The sequence below is a fragment of the Maylandia zebra genome, linkage group LG6 (assembly GCF_041146795.1).
Source record: "Maylandia zebra isolate NMK-2024a linkage group LG6, Mzebra_GT3a, whole genome shotgun sequence".
Classification (NCBI taxonomy): Eukaryota; Metazoa; Chordata; class Actinopteri; order Cichliformes; family Cichlidae; genus Maylandia; species Maylandia zebra.
In genome coordinates this window covers 7,842,031-7,861,098 of record NC_135172.1, presented here as the reverse complement: position 1 = coordinate 7,861,098, position 19,068 = coordinate 7,842,031, and the positions used below count along the sequence as shown (strand labels likewise).

Here is a 19,068-nt window from a genome sequence, read left to right as displayed (position 1 = left end):
TTTCAACTGGCCTCAGGGGTGTCAGAATCAGTTTTTCACTTTTCTAATGTACTGCTCTATGTATGTCTACAAAGAGCTGGTCTAGCTAGGCCATAGCTGTGCATCAAGCGGGTTACAGTATTGTGTGGCACAGTGTTCGTGAATGCAGTAACAGAAGTTCTAAAAGTACAGTACATTAGTATAAGATTAATTTGGTTAGCTGGTTTGTCAATTACTTGACTCTCCTCCTGTGTTCAATCTGATTTAAAAGATATACTTTCTTGCTTAAAGGCACTATACTGGCTGTCTAGTTCTCAATAAGTGGGTGTTTCCTCCTCTGTCAGCCTCTGGTTTGACCCTGACATTAATGGACTGTGTCTGAGGACCTGTAGGGCAGCCAGAGATGATGTACATCCTCTTCTGTGGTTTGTCTAACACACACACGCACGCACACACACGCACACGCACACACACACACACACGCACGCACACACACACAGAGTTTTGCTATTATTTATTGGTCTCCGTTGCTGTGGTTCACCTGTCTGTTTCTATGATGTCTAATCGTGGCATTGCATTTCTACTTCATATTTTTTTATCACCAAAGCTAGTCAGTAAGTCCCGTGACCTTGGTCTGTAAGCAGTCTGCCTGCTGCATCTCAGACACCTTTTCTGGAGGAACTATATTAAAATAAAGAGGACTGGTGTTTCCTTAGTTTATCAAAGAGGAAAAGACCATATGTTTTATTAAATGCATGTAAACATACACTGTGTTGCCAAAAGTATTCACTCATCACACCAAATCATTGAATTCAGGTGTTCCAGTCACTTCCATGTCCACAGGTGTACAAAATCAAGCAGCCAGGCATGGAGACGCTTCTGGGTTTGCTCTCAGGAGATCAGTTAATTCCAGCGTGGTACTGTGATAGGATGCCACCTGTGAAACAAGTCCAGTTGTGGAATTTCCTTTCTAGTAAATATTCCACAGCCAAGTGTTAGTGATATTATAAAAAAGTGGAAGTGAGTGAGAACGAGAGTAAATGAGCCACAAAGTGATAGGTCATGGAAGATCAGAGAGCAGGGTCAGTGGAAGATGAGGCAGATAGTTTCAAAAATTTCAGAACTCAAACAAATTCACGTTTTTGACCATTTCATGCTCCCAGCTTTGTTAGAACAGTTTGGGGATGGCCCAGTACTGTTCCAACATGCCTGGACACATGTGCACAAAGACATGGATGAGCAAGTTTGGTGTGGAAAAACTTGACTGGCCTGCGCCAACCTGACAGAACACCTTTGGAAGGAGTTAGAGTGGCGGCTGTGAGACAGGCCTTCCCGTCAATCAGTGTCTGACCTCAAATGTGGTTTTGGAAGAATGATCAAAAATTCCCATAAACAGACTCCTAAACCTTGTGGAAATCCTCCCCAGAAGCGTTAAAGCTATTCTAGCTGCAAAGGGTGATCTGACAACATATTAAACTCTATGAATTAAGAGTGGGATGTCACTTAAGCCCATTGTATGTGAAGGCAGACAGCAAGCATCCAAAGCTCAGCTCGACTGGTTTGGTCAAATGTAATACCATGTAGAGCATCTGCAAGAATTGCCATGTGCTATAGCAAACTCCTGGATGTGGAGTCAACAAGTTGTATCATTGCATCTCTTAGCAGAATGAATTTCCCTCTTTTCTTTGTTTTTCAGAGATCTAAGTGAAAATGCCATCCAAGCCATTCCGAGGAGAGCTTTCAGAGGCGCAACAGACCTTAAAAACCTGTAAGTGAAGATAAAGTGTTAAAGGAATGGGTGCAGTGGAGATAACGGTGCAATTTGCTACTGTCAAGAAATATCACGTCCGTAATTAGAAGACTGAGTGGTTGGCTGGACCGAGCCATTAACTAAATCTACATCATATTGGCTTTGTGTTCTTTTTATTATCAGTCAGCTGGATAAAAACCATATCAGCTGTATTGAAGAGGGGGCATTCAGAGCTTTGCGATCTCTAGAAGTCCTGTGAGTAATCTAAGAAAAATAATTTCTTTGATGCTCTTCTCAAAACAATTTAATCTCTCATTAAAAAAACTTTGTTTTCTTCTGCTCTCTTCATCTTTTCTACTGCCATCATTTTTCCACTGGCTTCCGTGCCTATCAACTCTCTCTTGCTTTTTATTGTTCCATCTCTTTGTTCTCACACCCTTCCTTTCTGTCCTTGCTGTTATATTTAGTGTTGCCTCTTCTTCTCATCATTGCTAATTTCTCTCCTATTTTTTCTTCTAGCACACTGAACAACAACAACATCAGCAGCATTCCAGTCTCCAGTTTCAATCACATGCCAAAGCTCCGCACCTTGTAAGTGCCTCACCTTTTTCAACTTTTTTACCCAGAATGCCACATTGTTAAGTCTGATTTCATCTCTGTCTGTGTATCTGTCACCTTATGTTTTACCCACCCCTCCACTACTTCTCAAATGTATTTTCCTTCCCTCAGCCGTCTCCACTCTAACTCTCTGCGCTGCGACTGTCACCTGGCTTGGTTGTCTCCATGGCTACGGCAGCGGCCAGCTTTGGGCCTCTACACTCAGTGTAGCTCTCCTCCCACGCTGAGGGGCCTCAACCTGGCCGAGCTGCGTAAAAGTGACTTTGCCTGCTCAGGTACAAGAGCCCGGCGATACATGAGGCTTTGATCCAAATGTGGATGATGATGCAATGTGTGAGAAATTTTTTTCTTCCTTGTTTTTAGGTCACAGTGGCAGTGCCTTCGTTCAGCCATGTAGTTTAGCATCTGGGTCCTGTCCTCCAATGTGCTCCTGCAGCAACAACATTGTGGACTGCCGTGGGAGGGGCCTAACTGCAATCCCTGCCCACCTCCCTGAGGGTATGACTGAGATGTGAGTATCCCACAAGAATTATATATAATGATACAAGAATGACAAATTCTGTTATTTTGTAGCTTTATAGTTTGCTTTCAGAACTCAGATAAAACCTACCAGCATAAAGTGGGTTTCTTACAAGCAAAATTGTGAACCATGTAAAGCTGCTCCAGAGGGGTCCCAAAAGAGAGTGAAAGTCCCCACAGGTTTATTAGATGGAAAGAAATACTACAGTACATGTACTTACTCTATGCCATGTAAAGGAAGAAATGTTACTTATGTCATTTTGCTGCTTCATCACATTCTTTCCGGTTACTTTTAATATATCCAACATGGAAAAGTGGTTTTTTGGATGCTTAACCACACTCTCTCTCAATTCTGCTGCTCCTCTGCCAGTAGCTAGAATGCAGTAGCGTAACAAGCACAGCTGGCGATAACTTGGACAAATCTTATAGATAGATTTTACAGGCCATTACATGTACTTTACGTCTCTGCCAATACATCAAATGTTCTGATGTGCAATCCACCATTCAAGGATGTGATTGTCCTCACTGCTCGTGTGCAGTGTTTCAATGTAGCCTCTCTGCTTTTCTACCCAGACGTCTGGAGCAGAATGGCATCAAGTCGGTTCCCCCAGGCGCCTTCACATCCTACAAGAAGCTCAGGCGAATGTGAGTGCTCCTACAAAGCTTTATATCGTCATACTTGCAGTTAAACACTTCCAAGTGTCAGTTCAAATTGAAATAACACTAGCAATGTTTTCTATTGAAATTTAAATGTTTATTACAACAAATCAATAAAGTACTAAGATCACGGAGGGGATCAATAAGGGATCAATCAAAAGAAGCCTTTTCTATATATCCTAAACCATATATATCCTAAACCATACCTGCACCATACCTGCACACACATGACCCATTTTAGTCCACTTCATTTAACTTTTTTTTGCTCCACCTTTCTTTGTGCAGAGTACTTTTAAAGTCAGCTATGCCAACTGCAGCAGGCTACAGAATTCCTGCCCCTGAGCTCCAAATCAGCCAAAGCCATTACATTTTTTCTGCCTCCAGAGGGACAATGCTTCAGGGAAAATTTTAATGTTCTAGAGTCTGATTTGCCAAGTGGATCTCTCTTTTCTTCTGTCTCCACTGCTCACTGAGCTGTGGTTTTCCTGCTCAACAGAACATACAGCCCCAGTGGAGTTTCAGCATCGAGGAGCATTTGATTTATATCAGCCTGCAAAGACACAGAGTCCTCATTAGAGGCTTTTTAGGGCCCTTACATGATAAATCAAGTGCATATCCATGTGATGTGATGTATATGTTTAAAAAATGCTAATCTGACCACAATAATAATGTTCCTGGCTTCTTGACCTTCTATCCTGTTTCACATTTCTTTCTTTCTTCTGTCTTTGCGGTTTTTGTTACTTCCACTGTTGCTGTTTTTCTCTTCTTCCTCTTCTTCCTTTGCCCATTTCCCTCCTCAGGCATTCTGTCTCTCTCCATCTTTTTCTCTCTGTGGTTTTCCTTTTCCTCTTAATCTTATCCTCTTTCCCCTCCTTTGCCCTCTTCCATCATCACTGCGAGACCATCCCGAGCACCAGGAGGGAGGGAGGGGGGTTTGATTACATTACCAGGCTGGTTTAAGTGGTTTGTCTGAAAATTTATCATGACAACTGAACGACTGACGTGTGGCAGCAGAACAAGGATTTTATAATCTAACATATTATGGTTTGGCATGCCAGACCGAATCAAAGATATAAAAACTTCAACTTGGCCAGAAAAATAGCTCCTCTGTTCTGACATGAAAAAAGTGAAGCTCTTAGCCAGTCAATTCAGAAAGTGAGGTTTCTTATTTTTATAGGGGATTTTTATATAACCTGCTTTCATTTCGAGATCAGAAAAGAGAACTGTTAAAGTGCTGCATCACTTTTTTGCCTTTAATCCTTTAAAAAATAACACAAATTATTTGCTATGTACATATGATGCTTTTGGCTAAATGCGTTTACAACAAAACAAAATCTGTATACATGAGTTTTTTCATTTTCTCCCCAAAATAAATCTAATCACTAAGTATTTAAAAGTGTTGGGCATTCATTGTCTTTCATTCCCAGTGACCTGAGCAACAACCAGATATCTGAGATAGCTCCTGATGCTTTCCAAGGCCTCCGAGCTCTCAATTCACTGTGAGTAAGCACTCTGCATCTGATTGTGTAAACTGTTGGGTGTGTTGAGAGTGTCTTTACCAACACGTGTTTACATGTGTCTGTCCACTTTATTGGCTATATCTCCATATGTGCCCACTGCGTCCATGTGTTTAAGCATCTGTTGGTATGAATAATTTAAAAGTGGCGCCTGCTCACTGTACAGAGAATTCTCAGGAAACATCAGGACATGCAAACAATCACAGCAGGCGGTCAGCCAGCATTATTGCTGAGTGTGTGTATGTGTGAATAAGTTTGCGTGCATATACTATACACGACAGCAGTGTGATGTAAATGTCTTCTCTTCTGTTTATGGACTGTGAACGTGTGCTTGTGTGGACTGAATAAGACTTACTTTTGTTTTGGTGATGCAAATTTTGGGGCGATCGTGGCTCAAGAGTTGGCAGTTCGTCTTGTAACCGGAAGGTTGCCGGTTCGAGTCTCGGTCGTTGTGTCCTTGGGCAAGACACTTCACCTGCCGCCTACTGGTGACGGCCAGAGGGGCCGATGGCAGCCTCGCCTCTGTCAGTCTGCCCCAGGGCAGCTGTGGCTGCAACTGTAGCTTGCCTCTACCAGTGAGTGAATGAATAGTGGAATTGTAAAGTTCTTTGAGGGCCCTGAAGAGCGCTATATAAATGCAATCAATTATTATTATAAAATTTTGCATCTTAGTAACTGTTCACAGACTGATGAAGCACTTTTGATTGCAGAACACAGTTAAAGACTTTTTTTGTTTGTGTGCAGAGTTCTGTATGGCAATAAGATCACTGAGCTGCCAAGCGGAGTGTTCGATGGTCTGGGGTCTCTGGAGTTGCTGTAAGTCCAAACCACAACATGCATATATTTGTCTGAACTGACTGTGTTTTAAACAAGGTGGCAAATATTTTAGAAGGAGCTGCATGGAAACTAATGCGGAAACTAGTTTTTGCCAAGTTAATTACCGGTATGTAAATCTGCTTCTCATAACTGACTTGAATACCCCCTTTGGTAAAACACTGCTGTACCTATGATGAAGTAGGTAAGGTACCACGAATGAGGTGATTAAGTGAATCATTTGATAATAGTCGAGAGGTGGAGCTCAGTATGATGACTGAATAATCTGGCAGTTGTCGTCTTTCCTGAACATTATTTCATTTTTTTAAAATTTAGTAAGTATTTGAAGATTCCTTGTGGTAATGTTTAACTCTAAACCGCTGGAACCAGTGACAAAAAGGAAATGGAGAGGAATCTGAAAGTTAGGAACAGACTAATCCTCATCCTGGAGACATATGGATAGACTTCAATGTAGGTTTTTGGAAAAAATAGCAGTTAGTCATTTTGTAATTGTACAAGTGTGCATTTTTATCCATGACACTCACAAGAACAACAAAGGAGTTTTAAGGAGTTTTACCTGTGGTTGTACTATTGGTTGTTTTACGCACACATCCTTTATACATCAGGCTCCTGGTGTAATTTAAAATACCTCCCTCCTTGTTTGGTTTCTTATTTTGGAAAAATCAGGGCTCCAATTCTGGGCATAAAACACAAAATAGCATTGCAGCAGTTTTGTTTTTAAAATAAGAGACGTTTGCAAGTATTCAGATGCTGGTGATGAATCAGCTCATCATAATTATGTACACTACTATAGAAAAGTCTTGTTAAGCCACTAAGCCCCAAACTCACCTATGAGTCATAGAAGCATAAACAGGTACCTAATTCCAGGGATGAACCAGTGTTGCATCTACACATACCACAACTTAGAAAGTAACCTGTTTTAAAATTGTATCTTTAGACACTTTGTTACTAAAGTGTAAATTGATGGATTTATTTATAGGGCTTTTGTACCCAGGCACTCAAAACACCTTATACAACTCCATCACCTGTTCACACACATTCAACAATCACTTTCTTTTCTAGCTCTAAGTGCTATCTAACATTCACACTCCATCGAGCTAATCAGGAACACCTGGGGGTTGTCTATCTTGCCCAAGGATACTTTGGCAAGCAAACTGGAGCAGCAACTTTTCAATTTTTAGTCGACCTGCTCTATCTCCTGAGCCTCAGCCAACCACAAGCAGCCTGTTACAGGCATCTTTTGCAGGCCTAACAAGGTGATTCCTAGATAGCTATTAGGTGTTAACTTGGCAGATATTAACATAATGTGCAGCTTGTTGTTTGAAACCTTGAAGAAACTGAACAAGTGGAGGACAAAAGAAGAAGTGGTTGGCCTGAAAAACTATCTCCAGCAAATGAAGAGTTTGTGAAAATCATGTCCTAATAGTAAAAAGAAAAAAGGCTCACTATCAGGCAAAACATAGAAAAAGGGTGGCTCAAGACTTGCACAGAACTGCATGTTAGATGATTTATTCAGAGTATTTTGTTATGATAATTAAGTGTGTCTACTGTATTGCTTAAGGTTGCTGAATGCAAATAAAATCCACTGCATCCGAGCCAACGTGTTCAAAGATCTGGAGAACCTGGCTCTTCTGTCGCTGTACGACAACAAGATCCAGAGTTTGGCCAAAGGCACCTTCAGCTCGCTGCGCAGCATCCAGACACTGTGAGAAAATACATGCGTGCTATTTCAAGTTCTGTTACACTCTATTCAGTCTGATCTGACTGATGTTGTTCCCTTTTGTAATTTCTCACCAGACACTTGGCCCAGAATCCCTTTGTGTGTGACTGTAATGTGAAGTGGCTGGCCGACTTCCTGCGTTCAAACCCCATAGAGACCAGCGGTGCACGCTGTGCCAGTCCTCGCCGCCTTGCCAACAAACGCATCGCACAGATCAAGAGCAACAAGTTCAGATGCTCTGGTCAGTCAGTGCCCTCTGTGTGTGTGCGTGCGTGTGTGGGTGTGTGACTGGATGACAAAGATGGAACTGAGACGAGGAGTGAAAAGTCTGGATATACTTGCTGCATCTGATAGTTTAAGACTGCCAGGCCTGGAAAGCTAAGCGCAGCTTTGCATTGTTTCAGTCCTCCTTTCTGCTGTAAGTGTCCTGCTGCCACCTACAGCCAAGTCAATTATGTGACGTGTGTATGTGTGTGTATGTGTGTGTGTGGCTATTGCTCCGTTGAAGCGTTCACACAGTTTTGTTTGCTTACTTTTCATGACAGCCAAGGAGCAGTACCACATCCCAGGTGATTTTGTGTTTGTATATTCATATATATTCTGTGTATGTGTGTAGTTAGATACATCAGTCTCTGATTGCCTCTATGTATCAGTAAGAACTTGTCTGTCTATCCTCTCCACATTTGGGTCCAGGCACTGAAGACAGACGTCTAAACTACGAGTGTAACAGTAAGCCAGTGTGTCCCGCTAAATGTCGCTGTGAAGCCAATGTGGTCGACTGCTCCAACCTCCGCCTCACTAAGTTCCCGGAGCACCTGCCGTCCTCCACTGAAGAGCTGTGAGATCCATGCCCACAAACACACAACCCACGTTAATAATATTCCATGCAGTCCTGGATTGTATATGCCAAACAGACTTTGCTGCAAATGTTCCAGTGCAAGAGGGCTTTTAGAAACAAAAGTATTATTTACCTTTGACCTTATTTTTGACCTTATTCCCTTTTACTCTTTACATCCACCAACCAAAAGAAGCACACAGCTAATTCACCTTATAGTTCACACCCTGTCATTAACGGTGTGGACGGGAGTGCCTGTTAGTGCACCAGCCTACTGCCACTGACAGGCGAATGCTTCCATCTCCACAGTAACAAGCCTATACAGTAATAGTTGGTGGGCGTGGTTATTTTTTAAATAAAATACTTGCTATGTGAACCTGCTTTTATACAACATGGTTTAATGATTTTTTAAAAATGTTTTTTAATCAGCCAGGTCATGATTTTTGAATGAATGAATATTGCTGCTGATGTTTTTTTTCAAATGTCTTCTTTTGTACCATAAGGTCATCTAGTCACATTCTATTTAAAAGACGTGGATATCACTACAGACGATCTTTATAACTGGGAAACTCAAACACTCCAGATGGACAAATAGCACTTTGTTCCCAAGGAGAAAAACATGTGGTTTTTGATTTTGGGGTCAACCGTCCCTTTGAGCATTACATTGATGATGATGATGATGATGATGATGAAATTTGTCTTTCCGCTGTATTAGTCAGCTGTCACATAATTTATCTGGAATAAGCTTATATTTAAAGTGCATGCATTTAAGTTTGGGATCATTTAGGATTCATTGTTCTCTATTTACCCTCATAAGTCACACCCACACAAATTCAAATACATGCTCATTCCCTGTACTGAACATAAAAACACACACACTGTGCCAAACTATGACTTGGATATCCGTGTTGACATGTGTATGTGGATTCCTGCTGCACGGATGAGCACTCAGCACGAAACATGCACACATACCAAAGTCACTCTTCCCCTTGTGATGTTGTTTTCCTCCATCCTCTTCTCTGTGATCTCTCTCTATGATTGTCACAGGCGTCTCAACAACAATGACCTCTCCGTGCTGGAGGCCACAGGAGCCTTCAAGGGCCTGTCACAGCTTAAGAAAATGTAGGTCACCATGAAAAATGACAAATACTGTGACGAATGGCTGCTCCATCTTCAAAAGAAACTTTCAAGAGATCTTCTGGCATTTTCCAAGACCTTAGTGGGAAAAGGGGTTCAGAGAAAACTGTATGTAGTGACTTTGCATGACTGGATATTATTAGAGAAAATGCACAGCTTCATGTAGAGTGAAAACACTGGACACATTTTCAAAGTAGTAAAGGTACTAAAAGTTGTGTGAAACTTAAGGCTGAATGATCATGCTCAGTTGGGTTTCTGGCAAAGAGCTGTCAGGAAGCAGCTGTTATGTTGTGTGCTATCCTTCTCACTTCAGTAACCTGAGCAACAACAAGATTTCAGAGATTGAGGACGGCGCATTTGAGGGTGCTTCCTCGGTGGTGGAGCTTCACCTGACAGCCAACCACCTGGAATCTGTGAGAGGGAGCATGTTCAAAGGCATGGAGGGCATGCGCATGCTGTGAGTTTGATACATACATAGAATTAGGTCACTGTGTATACTAAGCTCTCAGCTTTATTTTTAGGGGTTCAACAGTTCAGAAAGTTGCATCACCTTTGAGAATAACAACAACTCTACTGTGCAGTCCTATTTTCAGGGACTCAAACATAGCTGGACAATTAAAGAAAAGACTGTTTCACAGACAGGTGTAGTCTTTAGCTTTTGTTATTTCTCCGTGAATTGAGCATGAAATTCAAAGTCTGGCAATCACTGTTGCTGTGAACTCACAATCTGAGCGCAACAGTGATTTCAGTCGCAGTGAAATGGGCCATCTTCAGGCTTTAAAAACAAGCCAGAAACATCGGAGGGACAGAAGAAATTTATGAGTGGCCAAATCAACAGCTTGGTGCACTGAAGGGGGAAAAAGTTAAGAACAGAAACATGAAAAGCAAGAAGAAGCGGCTGAGTTGATCTTAACCCAAAGGAGCTGCATTTACTTTGCTGAAGATAAAACTAAAGGATGAAAGCCAAAGCTCATTTTATTTATCTTATGAATATGAAATATCATATTTGAGGGAACTTTGCATAAAACATGTCTGTCCTAAAATGTCTCTCTCGCTGTGTAGGATGCTCAGGAATAATAAGATTAGCTGTATCCATAACGGGAGCTTCACCGGGCTGACCAACGTCAGGCTGCTCTCACTGTATGATAACCAGCTGAGCACCATCCTCCCTGGAGCCTTCGACACACTGCCCAACCTGTCCACACTGTTAGTGACACACCCACAAATACGTGCAGACACACTCTCTGTTTGTTTCCATTTATCTTACCTACCTACCATGTCGGCTTGCCCATCAGAAACCTTCTGGCCAATCCTTTTAAATGTGACTGCCGTCTGTCCTGGTTTGGGGCGTGGCTTAGAAGTCGGCGAATCGTGACAGGGAATCCTCGCTGTCAGGGGCCCGCTTTTCTTCGAGAAATCCCACTGCAGGATGTAGCTGTGCCTGATTTCCGTTGTGAGGATGGTATGATTGGCATTTTAACTATAAGCAGAAATCTAATAAATGTAACAAGCATCGCCTAAAAATGTATGACAGCAAAGTTATCACGCCTTGCAATTTTTTTCTGAGAAGCACTGCCATTGAAAGGTTGTTGTTTGTTAAGTGAAATTTGCCCCCCCCCCGTCTGTTCAGGCGCTGTGCTCGAGGACAGCAGCTGTGGTCCGGGGCCTCAGTGTCCCAGCCAGTGCACCTGTATGGACACAGTTGTGCGCTGCAGCAACAAACATCTGCAGGCTCTGCCTAGAGGACTGCCCCGCAACGTCACTGAACTGTGAGTCTGACTGCACGGCCAAGACAAAAAATGTTATTTCTTAATTTGCTTTGAACATTTAAACTGCAAAACTCACTAAAATTGGCATGCATCGCAATTCTATATTAAATAAAATATAGAATAATTAAAAACAGCCATAGTAAATAATGCAGTCTTGCCAGCTTCTGTGTTGGCCCTAAACTGGCTCGTTCAAGTTTAAACAAAGGAAATGAGCTTCATTTTTTCAGTGCAGATAAATTGGAGACGTAATTGATTCTACTTAATAGAGTCACAGATTTATAGTGTAAAACAAGCATATACAAAACATTTATGTGAATTATCTGTGGTATCACTGTTTTTTTTGTAGTAACCAGGCTTTTTATAGCAATTGTGGTTTTCTTATTATTAAGTGTCTCCCTGAAATTAACTAAATTCATTGAGCCAGAAAAAAATCAGGAACCTTGTGACTTTGTAATTATGTCAGAATTATTCACGTATTTGCATGGATGTTATTTACCAAACAGGCTTTTTTGCAGATGTTGAAGTATGTGAGGGCTCCTAAACAAAAGTTTTATTTAGCCTTGACTTTATTTGACCTTATTCCCTTTTACTGTTTACATCTACCAACCAAAAGAAGGTTGTCAAACACAAGGCTCAGAGGCCAGAAGTGGCCCGGCAAAGACTCCAGTCCACTGGATGACATTGGAAACTGTGAAGGAGGACGTAAACTTTGGAATTTTCAAAACCTGTTTTACAGCTGTTCCTACTGATAAAAACCTCACACATGCCAATACATACTACATCAAATTATTTAAGTAATCAATAAATAAACCATTAGAAAACATCCTGTTTTCTCAGTCTAGAATAGAAATGTCTGTTTTTTACAAAGGGTCGTTAATGCATAGTTAAGCGAGCTTCTTTGGTCTGGCTCACTGAAGATCGAAGTGTGCCTGTGAGTTTGACATCCTTAACTTAGAACCTTATCTTAGAATTTGTTTGATAATCTCTGTGCATTATTATTGTTCTGTAGAAATGCACAACAGATCTTTGTGTTTTGTCCCCTCAGGTATCTGGATGGTAATCAGTTCACCAGCGTTCCCAAAGAGTTACCTGCTTTTAAATACCTGCAGCTTGTGTAAGAAACACTTGATTGAATCCTTCATTCATCCTCACGTGCCTCCTCACACTCAGTTTACCTACAGCTACATCTGCTATCACACATGCTTACAGCCTCTCATGTTGGTAGTGAAAGCACTTTTCTTCTCTTCCACCAATGAAAACATCTACTACAGTGAAGAGGTTAATGCAGTAATATACAGTCATGCTGACGCACAAACTCTTGCTATTTTCTTCTTTGCTGTGGAACATTACATTCTAGGCGAAGCACTGAGGTTTAGATAGTGACCAGTGAACAGCCGAAGACTCGTACCTCATTTTTAAAAACAAAGGACGGTCAAAGATTCTCAACACACAGACTGAGGCACATTTTAGACCATGGTAACTAAATGATCCTGACAGTCACACACTGCTAGAAATGCAGCTGAAATCAGAAGCCAAAAAGAAGAAGCAAAAGTAACACTGGTTGCAGAGCAGAACCAAATATGAATTAAATAGTTTTTACAGTTTTATGAAGAACATGTTACAGTAATATCAAAACCTTCAAAGGAAATTTGAGAATAAGGTTGCACATTTTGTATGTTTGAACACTTGTACAGTTGTTACAAAAAAAGCTGCAAACTGTGCTCAGCATCTTCTATTTGTATAGTCATCCAGCAGGGGGCGCTGTAGACTGTGTAGTGAATTCAGTAAAACACGCACACAGCTGAGGATGATGTGATCGGTTCACTTTAATAATGAGCAGCATTTTAGTTTTGTGTGTTACTATGTTACAGTACGTGTGCTAGTGTGTTTGCGCCTGTATGTGTTGTGCAGTGGGACCTCTGCAGTACTCTGTGTGTATACTGACTGAAACTGACCTTTGCCTTTCCAGTGATCTGAGCAACAATAAAATCAACTCCCTGTCTGATGATTCCTTCTCCAACATGAGCCAGCTCACCACACTGTGAGTTCATACACACAACTGTTCTTGGTCAAGTGTTACAAGACAAATCAGCACACACACAATGGGCATCAGAAAGATGTCAGTTCACTAAATCACTTCTGTTACAAAACAAAATGCTGAAAAAATGAATCACTTTGAGAAAAATATTAGCTTATTGTAAATTTGATGGCAGCAATAAATCTGTTTATTACTGTGCAGCGTCCGGTCTGTCTGTAAACATGTGGAAACTGAGGAGAGCAGCTGCTGGACTTCTGGGAAAGTTGCCATTTTTGTAGCTATGATCACTGTCATATTGGGTTTCATGATGCTCCAAATGTCTTTTCCCTTTGTTAAACATGTGGACTGCCAGTTCAGCACTCAGGCATTTCTACTATGAAGCCATGGTTGTCAAAGGTCAGCTGTCGGGGAAGCAGGAAGTGGACCCAAATGCACTCAGGAGTCTGAATTTAAACCCAGAATCCAACTTTAATGCTGATAGTTCACTGGAATAAAAAACAAACTCAAAAAACTGAGGCAAAGTATCTTTCTGTATTGATGGTGCCTTTCCTCATGTCCAAGCAGCCAGTTCCATAGGTACTAATGCGCCTGTATACTGTCAGAGACGCAGACCTGTAACTGTTTGCTGATGACAAGACATAGTTCTTCTTTTTAGTCACAGCACCCAAATTTATTTTAGAAGAATTCAAAATTTAGATTTTTCTGACCACGGAACAGTTTTTTTCCTTAGTTCATTTTAAATGATCTTTGGTCCAGAGAACAAAGTGGTGATTGTGGATCATACCACATCTCTACCACATCACATCTTCTCCTTGACATTATAGACCTTTATCCTTCATGCAAAGAAAACTGTGTTCACTGACCAAGCCCAGCAGTGATGACAGAATTAAGCCTGTTTCTAGTGTAGTGTCCCAAGCATCCAATTAATTCATTTTTCAGCCTTGTCACATGCACACAAAGATTTCTCCAGATTTTCCAAATCTTTTGAAATTATTATGTACTGAAGGCGATGTGATATTCAAAGTCTTTGCAAATTTACATTGAAGAACATTATTGTGAAATTGTCAGAAACAGAAATTTCTGATAATTTGAAATACTTTGATATCCAGTCATGTTACCAGTTAATCCAGTTAGTTGGAAAATCCATCTGTTTCTCTTTTTAGTACCACTTGTGTTTCCAACCTTATGTTGCCACCATCTTTTCTGAAATGTTTTTGTGGACATCAAATTCTAAATGAGCTGATATTTTTCTTAAAATGGTACATTTTCTCGTTTTAAACCTTTGATAGGATTTCTGTGCTCAATTGTGAAAGAAAAGTGGGTTTGTGAGATTACCATGTTGCTTTTATTTTATTTTTTTTTAAGATGTAACCCCTTTAAAATGTGGTGCGTTTGGAGAGACAGATTTTTAAAAGCTAGAATGCCCCAGGCTGCCACAACACTGGAGCCTTTGCTTCACACAAAGCAAAACAAGAGTAATATTGTGAACTCTAAAAACAAAACGTTCTTCTGGTTTGCAACACATGAAATGTAATGATATTGTTTGTAGTGCTTCTTGTGTTAAAATGAAAATGCTTGTTTTCAAATGTTCATTTCTTCCCAAATCATGAAAAACCTAAAGTCGACCAACTAATGGTGCTAAAAATATTTATTTCACCCCTGAGGAAAGGTCATTGGGTTGTAAAAACCAGACATGGCAGTTGTCAGCACATTTTTACTCTGCTTGTGTACAAAGTGGAAATCTTAACCTAAGAGAAAATTGTGGCCAGAGAAAGAGTCTTGGAGGCCATCGAAAAAAGATGTAGTCACTGAATTTCCACACCATGTTTCAAGGATGTGGCCAGAAGTTCAATGAAATGATTTTTGTTTTGGGGTTTTTTTGAAAGCAAACCGATTTTAGGCCTTAAAGTCTGTTTAAAGGTCCCAAACAGAATAAAGGTAGATAGAAATGTGTTACATCTCATAAAGCACCTCAAGTAGACTCACAGGAGTCAACATTGGGTGGATGTGAAAAGTTTGAAAAGTTAAAAGGAGTTCAAAACAAGCAATCTTCCCAGACCTCTGTTTTCCACTCTTCGTCTCTAGTTGAGGCTAGAGGGTTCAGACTCCAAATCTTCAGCCAAACTGTCACTGTCCATCCATTCATCCATCCATTTTCTACTACTTATTTGGGTCACAGGGCAGCAGTCTAAGCAGAGATGCCCAGGCCTCCTCTACCACTGCCCTCAGCTCTTTCAGAATGAAACCACTACGTTCACAAACTAGCAGAGAGACAAGATCTCTTTACCACGTCCTTGGCCTGCCCCAGGGCTTTACCGACAGGCTACTGAGGAGCCCCAGCATCCTAGTCACACGCCAGAACTACTTAAACTACTTAAACATGTTGATTTGCAGGAGCAGTGGCTTTAGACACCCTGTGGAGGAAGCTAATTTCTCCCACTTGTGTCTGCAATTTTATTCTTTCTTAGTCCATTACCCACAGATCATGGCCATAGGTGAGGATAGGAATGTAGGTCTGTCTGACCTGTCTGTGAATCTTCAATTTCACTCTCGTTCAACTTCCAGTGCTGCAGCAATTTATATCCATGCATTCATGCAATTTCTTAACTGCTTATCCAGTTCAAGGTCACAGGGGGCTGGAGCCTCTTCCACTGCAAGAGCAGTCAGACTTTACCAACTGCTGCTGTGTGGGTTGCATTGTGGAGTAAAACACACACCATCTTTGGTTCTGCTGCATTTAATTTGATCTTTTCTTCTCTTCCAGGATCCTCAGTTACAATGAACTGCGCTGTATCCCTCCTCTGGCACTGGGTGGCTTGCGCTCGCTTAGACTGCTGTGAGCACACACACACACACACGTGCTCACGCACATACACACACAGTATCATACTTGCGACATGCCAAACCACATCACTGTAACTTCTTCGCTTTATAATAAGCCATCATCTGTTTTAGGACTTTAAATGTCCCTCTGTTGTTGAGGTGAATGAGAGTTGCTGTCAGAGTCACTGTGGTCACTGAGTTTTCAGTTTAACTATTTATAACCTTTTCTGACCCGTAAGTGTATCTGTCTTCCAGCTCTCTCCATGGCAACGACATCTCTGAGCTGCAGGAGGGTATCTTCAGTGATGTGGTCTCCTTGTCTCACCTGTAAGTCTTTATAAATGCAGTCACACATCACACACAGGCTTACAGTACATACACAATGACAGCACCAACTGGCTGCAACAGTAGGAGAGTGGGGTCTGTCCTTACTGACAGAATGAGGTCTGTGTGTATGTGTATGTGTGTCCATGTGTGCGTGTGTGTGTGTGTGTGTGTGTCCGTGTGTGCGTGCGTGTGTGTGTGTGTGAGAGAGAGAGATGCATGTTCATTTCCCTGCTTTTATGGTTCCACTCAGATAAAGTCCAGTTCCCAGAGAATGAGTGGTTTCAAGTGAAGTGGTTTGCTGCTGGATTTAATTAGCTGAAGAGATCCATTGCTTCCCATAGCTCTATTGATCTGAGGCCTGTGTGTGTGTGTGTGTGTGTGTGAGAGAGAGAGAGAGAGAGAGAGAGAGAGAGAGAGCGAGCATATACAGCATAATCATCTTCATGCAAGTATGACACGTGATGATCTGCAGAGATAGTGGATAGAGGGAAGAGAGGCAAAATGGAGATGGCTCGAGAAGGGCAAGATAAAGATAAAGAAGGAGAAGGAAGGAAAGAGAAGGATGATTAAATGTGAGCAAAAAGGATGTAAAATGAGGTGTGTGTGTGTGGGGGGGATTTTGACTTCTGAAGCATGGCATCATCTCTGCAATAGGACCTTGCTGACTCCCAGTATGTAAAGAGAACAAATTGGGCTGTAAAGTGATCTCTCGTCACTTATTCCGCTGCAGAAACCGACTTTAGCTTTGCTCTGTGATGATTTCTTAATTTCTTGAGGTAGAGCCTGCATTTGAATCCTTTGTGAATTTGCAGCAGTGCGCTACCTGAAACATAATAGCTAACATTTTGCATTTAAAAAAACCCCAGTAAGGTCTACAGAAAATTTTGAATTGCACCAATTCTGATTTTTCTCATTTTCTGTCATGGATAAGGTGGTGGTGATGATGTGGTACTAGAACAATGCAGTCTTAACAAACAACATGAAGAACCCCCGTCACCCTAAAGATCCCCATAATGGGTCCAGGCTTTATCTAGTATTCAAGCACAAGTCACACGTTAATATGCGTGTGACATTCTGAGTGAAGAGGCTTCCTATTTCAAAAACCAAAACCAAAATGGAAGCAGATTTTATTTTTCATTTCCATTTCATTGAATTTGGTTGAATTGCAGATTTTCTCTTACATTTTCAACTACATGAGTGTTACAGTTCACTGCTGTAAGGGTGTTTAAATCTCACTGTGGGCTAGTAACACATTGTCTTCATTGTTCTTTAAGTGTTTCTGAGCCATAGAGTCCAAGAGATTTCAGGCTCACTGTGGCTTTACAATTGCAAAGCTGCTGCTAAACCTGAAGTCTTTGTTTATTTTCCTGATGAAAATTTAAAAAACAAAAAAGCCCAGAGCTTAGGAGGTTAATCGACTGATAAGAATTGACTTTTCTCTCACATGACTTGAAATGCTCTGACCGTATTCTGTGTCATTGTGGGGACATTTTTGCATTGAGTAGTATTTGATCCCACATTTGTCTCCAATTATTTTATCAAGTGGACCACTCATATATGAATACATTTTTAGAATTTCACAAGCATGTCAGTATGTGTGACACTGTCTCTGTGTGAGCACTGAGGTCTGAGAGCTCCACCCTGTGGCTTTGAAAAATATTGCAGCGCATTTTGTTAAAGGTCAACCCTCCTTCCTCTCTGAGATCAGCGCATTCGTCCCTGTTTTCACTCATTTTAATCCCCTCTTTCTACGTCTTCTCTTCTGCTATATTCTCCTGATACTTTCATTCCCCACTTCATAATCCTACTTTTTCTAAAGTTATTCATTGAGAGCGCTTGCAGTCACATGAAATAACAATGGCTGTTTTCTTTTCTTCACATGCATACACACAGTCAACAGACAAAAATCTAGTTCTCAGATTTCTATCCCAAGTAAGCTGTCATTATCACAGGAAGTTATCACGCCAGGTTCATTTCCTTTCTGGAATGTCTAAAAGCAAAATTACTCCAGATCTTACTGTGAGCTATGAAATGGCTTTAGCCTTATTTCTAAAATTTAAATCTATACAAAAGCAGGGTTCAGTATGGTTTTATTAAATCAAATCACATCACTTTTATTGTCACGTCACATCACTGGTACAGCACATGTGAGTGAGATCCTTGTATGCAAGTGTCACAAGCAACAGTGGTGTGCAAAAATACAAGAAACATAAGAAACAAGCCAGATGTAAGAGCAGGAATGTGAGAATTATAAGAATAAATATATGTACAATTATAAGGATGTACATGCACGTGTGTGTGTGTGTGTGTGTGTGTGTGTGTGTGTGTGTGTGTGTGTGTGTGTGTGTGTGTGTGTGTGTATACATCTATGCAAAATATACAGAGGTCAGCAGTTTGAATATTGTGCAAAGAAATGGCACATATGTACAATATGGAGTGCATAGTGTTGAAGTGAGAGTGAATTATTAAAAGGATTTCAAACATATGACATCATTTTTTAAAACCTTAAAATGTTTATTGTTAGTTCTCAAACAAGTGAAACAGT

At 41.0% G+C, this 19,068-nt stretch overlaps 1 protein-coding gene across 4 annotated transcripts in view; it reads left to right on the top strand.

Annotated features, from left to right (window-relative positions):
* slit1b (slit homolog 1b (Drosophila)) overlaps positions 1 to 19,068 on the top strand; it is an 85,660-nt gene that overhangs the window by 46,369 nt on the left and 20,223 nt on the right. The window contains exons 1-22 of one of the 4 annotated variants that reach the window (XM_076884603.1): positions 882 to 999; positions 1,676 to 1,747; positions 1,913 to 1,984; positions 2,249 to 2,320; positions 2,459 to 2,622; positions 2,711 to 2,858; positions 3,440 to 3,511; positions 4,951 to 5,022; positions 5,785 to 5,856; positions 7,436 to 7,579; positions 7,672 to 7,835; positions 8,140 to 8,163; positions 8,288 to 8,432; positions 9,477 to 9,551; positions 9,880 to 10,023; positions 10,629 to 10,772; positions 10,862 to 11,028; positions 11,197 to 11,335; positions 12,381 to 12,449; positions 13,305 to 13,376; positions 16,138 to 16,209; positions 16,452 to 16,523. In XM_076884603.1, coding sequence (XP_076740718.1) covers positions 2,301 to 2,320; positions 2,459 to 2,622; positions 2,711 to 2,858; positions 3,440 to 3,511; positions 4,951 to 5,022; positions 5,785 to 5,856; positions 7,436 to 7,579; positions 7,672 to 7,835; positions 8,140 to 8,163; positions 8,288 to 8,432; positions 9,477 to 9,551; positions 9,880 to 10,023; positions 10,629 to 10,772; positions 10,862 to 11,028; positions 11,197 to 11,335; positions 12,381 to 12,449; positions 13,305 to 13,376; positions 16,138 to 16,209; positions 16,452 to 16,523 — 1,979 coding nt within the window. In that variant the 5' untranslated portion in view covers positions 882 to 999; positions 1,676 to 1,747; positions 1,913 to 1,984; positions 2,249 to 2,300. Of the gene's footprint in view, positions 1 to 881; positions 1,062 to 1,675; positions 1,748 to 1,912; positions 1,985 to 2,248; positions 2,321 to 2,458; positions 2,623 to 2,710; positions 2,859 to 3,439; positions 3,512 to 4,950; positions 5,023 to 5,784; positions 5,857 to 7,435; positions 7,580 to 7,671; positions 7,836 to 8,139; positions 8,164 to 8,287; positions 8,433 to 9,476; positions 9,552 to 9,879; positions 10,024 to 10,628; positions 10,773 to 10,861; positions 11,029 to 11,196; positions 11,336 to 12,380; positions 12,450 to 13,304; positions 13,377 to 16,137; positions 16,210 to 16,451; positions 16,524 to 19,068 lie in introns of those variants that run through there. The other 3 variants (XM_076884602.1, XM_076884600.1, XM_076884601.1) reach the window with 3 other exon arrangements.